The sequence below is a fragment of the Aplysia californica genome, unplaced genomic scaffold (assembly GCF_000002075.1).
Source record: "Aplysia californica isolate F4 #8 unplaced genomic scaffold, AplCal3.0 scaffold00099, whole genome shotgun sequence".
Lineage (NCBI taxonomy): Eukaryota > Metazoa > Mollusca > Gastropoda > Aplysiida > Aplysiidae > Aplysia > Aplysia californica.
In genome coordinates, this window is record NW_004797369.1 from 310,101 (window position 1) to 311,203 (window position 1,103).

General features: G+C 45.9%; 1 protein-coding gene across 1 annotated transcript in view; it reads left to right on the top strand.

Moving 5' to 3' along the window:
• LOC101858851 (fibrillin-3) overlaps positions 1-1,103 on the top strand; it is a gene marked incomplete at both ends in the record, with an annotated part of 89,182 nt that overhangs the window by 80,451 nt on the left and 7,628 nt on the right. Inside the window, 1 exon segment of the mRNA XM_035968945.1 lies at positions 921-1,035. Coding sequence (XP_035824838.1) covers positions 921-1,035 — 115 coding nt within the window.

The window sequence follows — 1,103 nt, forward strand, 5'->3', positions numbered from 1 at the left end:
TCACTCCCGTGTGACCTGCTATTTTGGGGTGCCTTGATAGTTGAAGCAGACCTTGTGCTGTTGAAGCTAGAGAGGTGAGCAGTCTAAGTCTTGATTCCTTGTAAAGACTTCTCTGTTGACACCCACCCCTTTGCGCTCATATGACCTTATACAGTGCGAGCGCCGTAAAACCATCTACTATAACCACCAACTGTCATTTTCTACCATCTTCCACCAACCGTCATGTTCTACCATCTTCCATCAACCGTCATGTTCTACAATCTTCCACCAACCGTCATGTTCTACCATCTTCCACCAACCGTCATTTTCTACCATCTTCCACCAATTGTCATGTTCTACCATCTTCCACCAATTGTCATGTTACACCATCTTCCACCAATTGTCATGTTCTACCATCTTCCACCAATTGTCATGCTCTACGACCTTTCATCAGTTGTCCCGTCATTTTCTTTCACCGTCATGTTGTGTGTTCGTTCATCCGGTGTCCTTTTTTGGAGTTCCGTCTTCCATTGTCATGTTCGTTTATTCGTCCGTTGTCAAGCCATTGTCATTTTTGGAGTTCTTTCTTCCATTGGCATGGTTTGTATTCGTGTCTTCAGTTGTTACGTCGTGCTGTGTTCTGTCTTCCACTGTCACACTCTTTCCTTGTACTAAATGACCGTTGTGGGTGGTTGGTGGGTGCTCTGATGTGGTTTGCCCCTTCTTTCCTATCAAATATCTATCGTCCGTTTCTCTCCTCCTTCTTGTTGTGTTTATTGCTTTCTGGTAGCACCTCTAATCGTCGGCCCTTATATTCAATAAACTCTTACTAAAACGAAACTAATCTTCGGCCCTTATATGACCGTATTGTGTTGCAAGTGCCGTAAAACTGTGACAACATCTCCAACAAGCCAACACTGTCCTCCCCTCCCCCTCCCCAGACATCGACGAGTGCGGCAGTCTGTCCTCCGGCGGTGAGCAGGCCTGTGTCAACACGTACGGCGGGTTTACGTGTGAGTGCTCTCTGGGCTTTGTGCTGCTGGACGACAGGAAGACATGTTTGAGGGGTCAGTTCACTTTCTGGTTTTGTTTGGGGGGTTGTTTTGTTTTTTAAAACTTTTTTT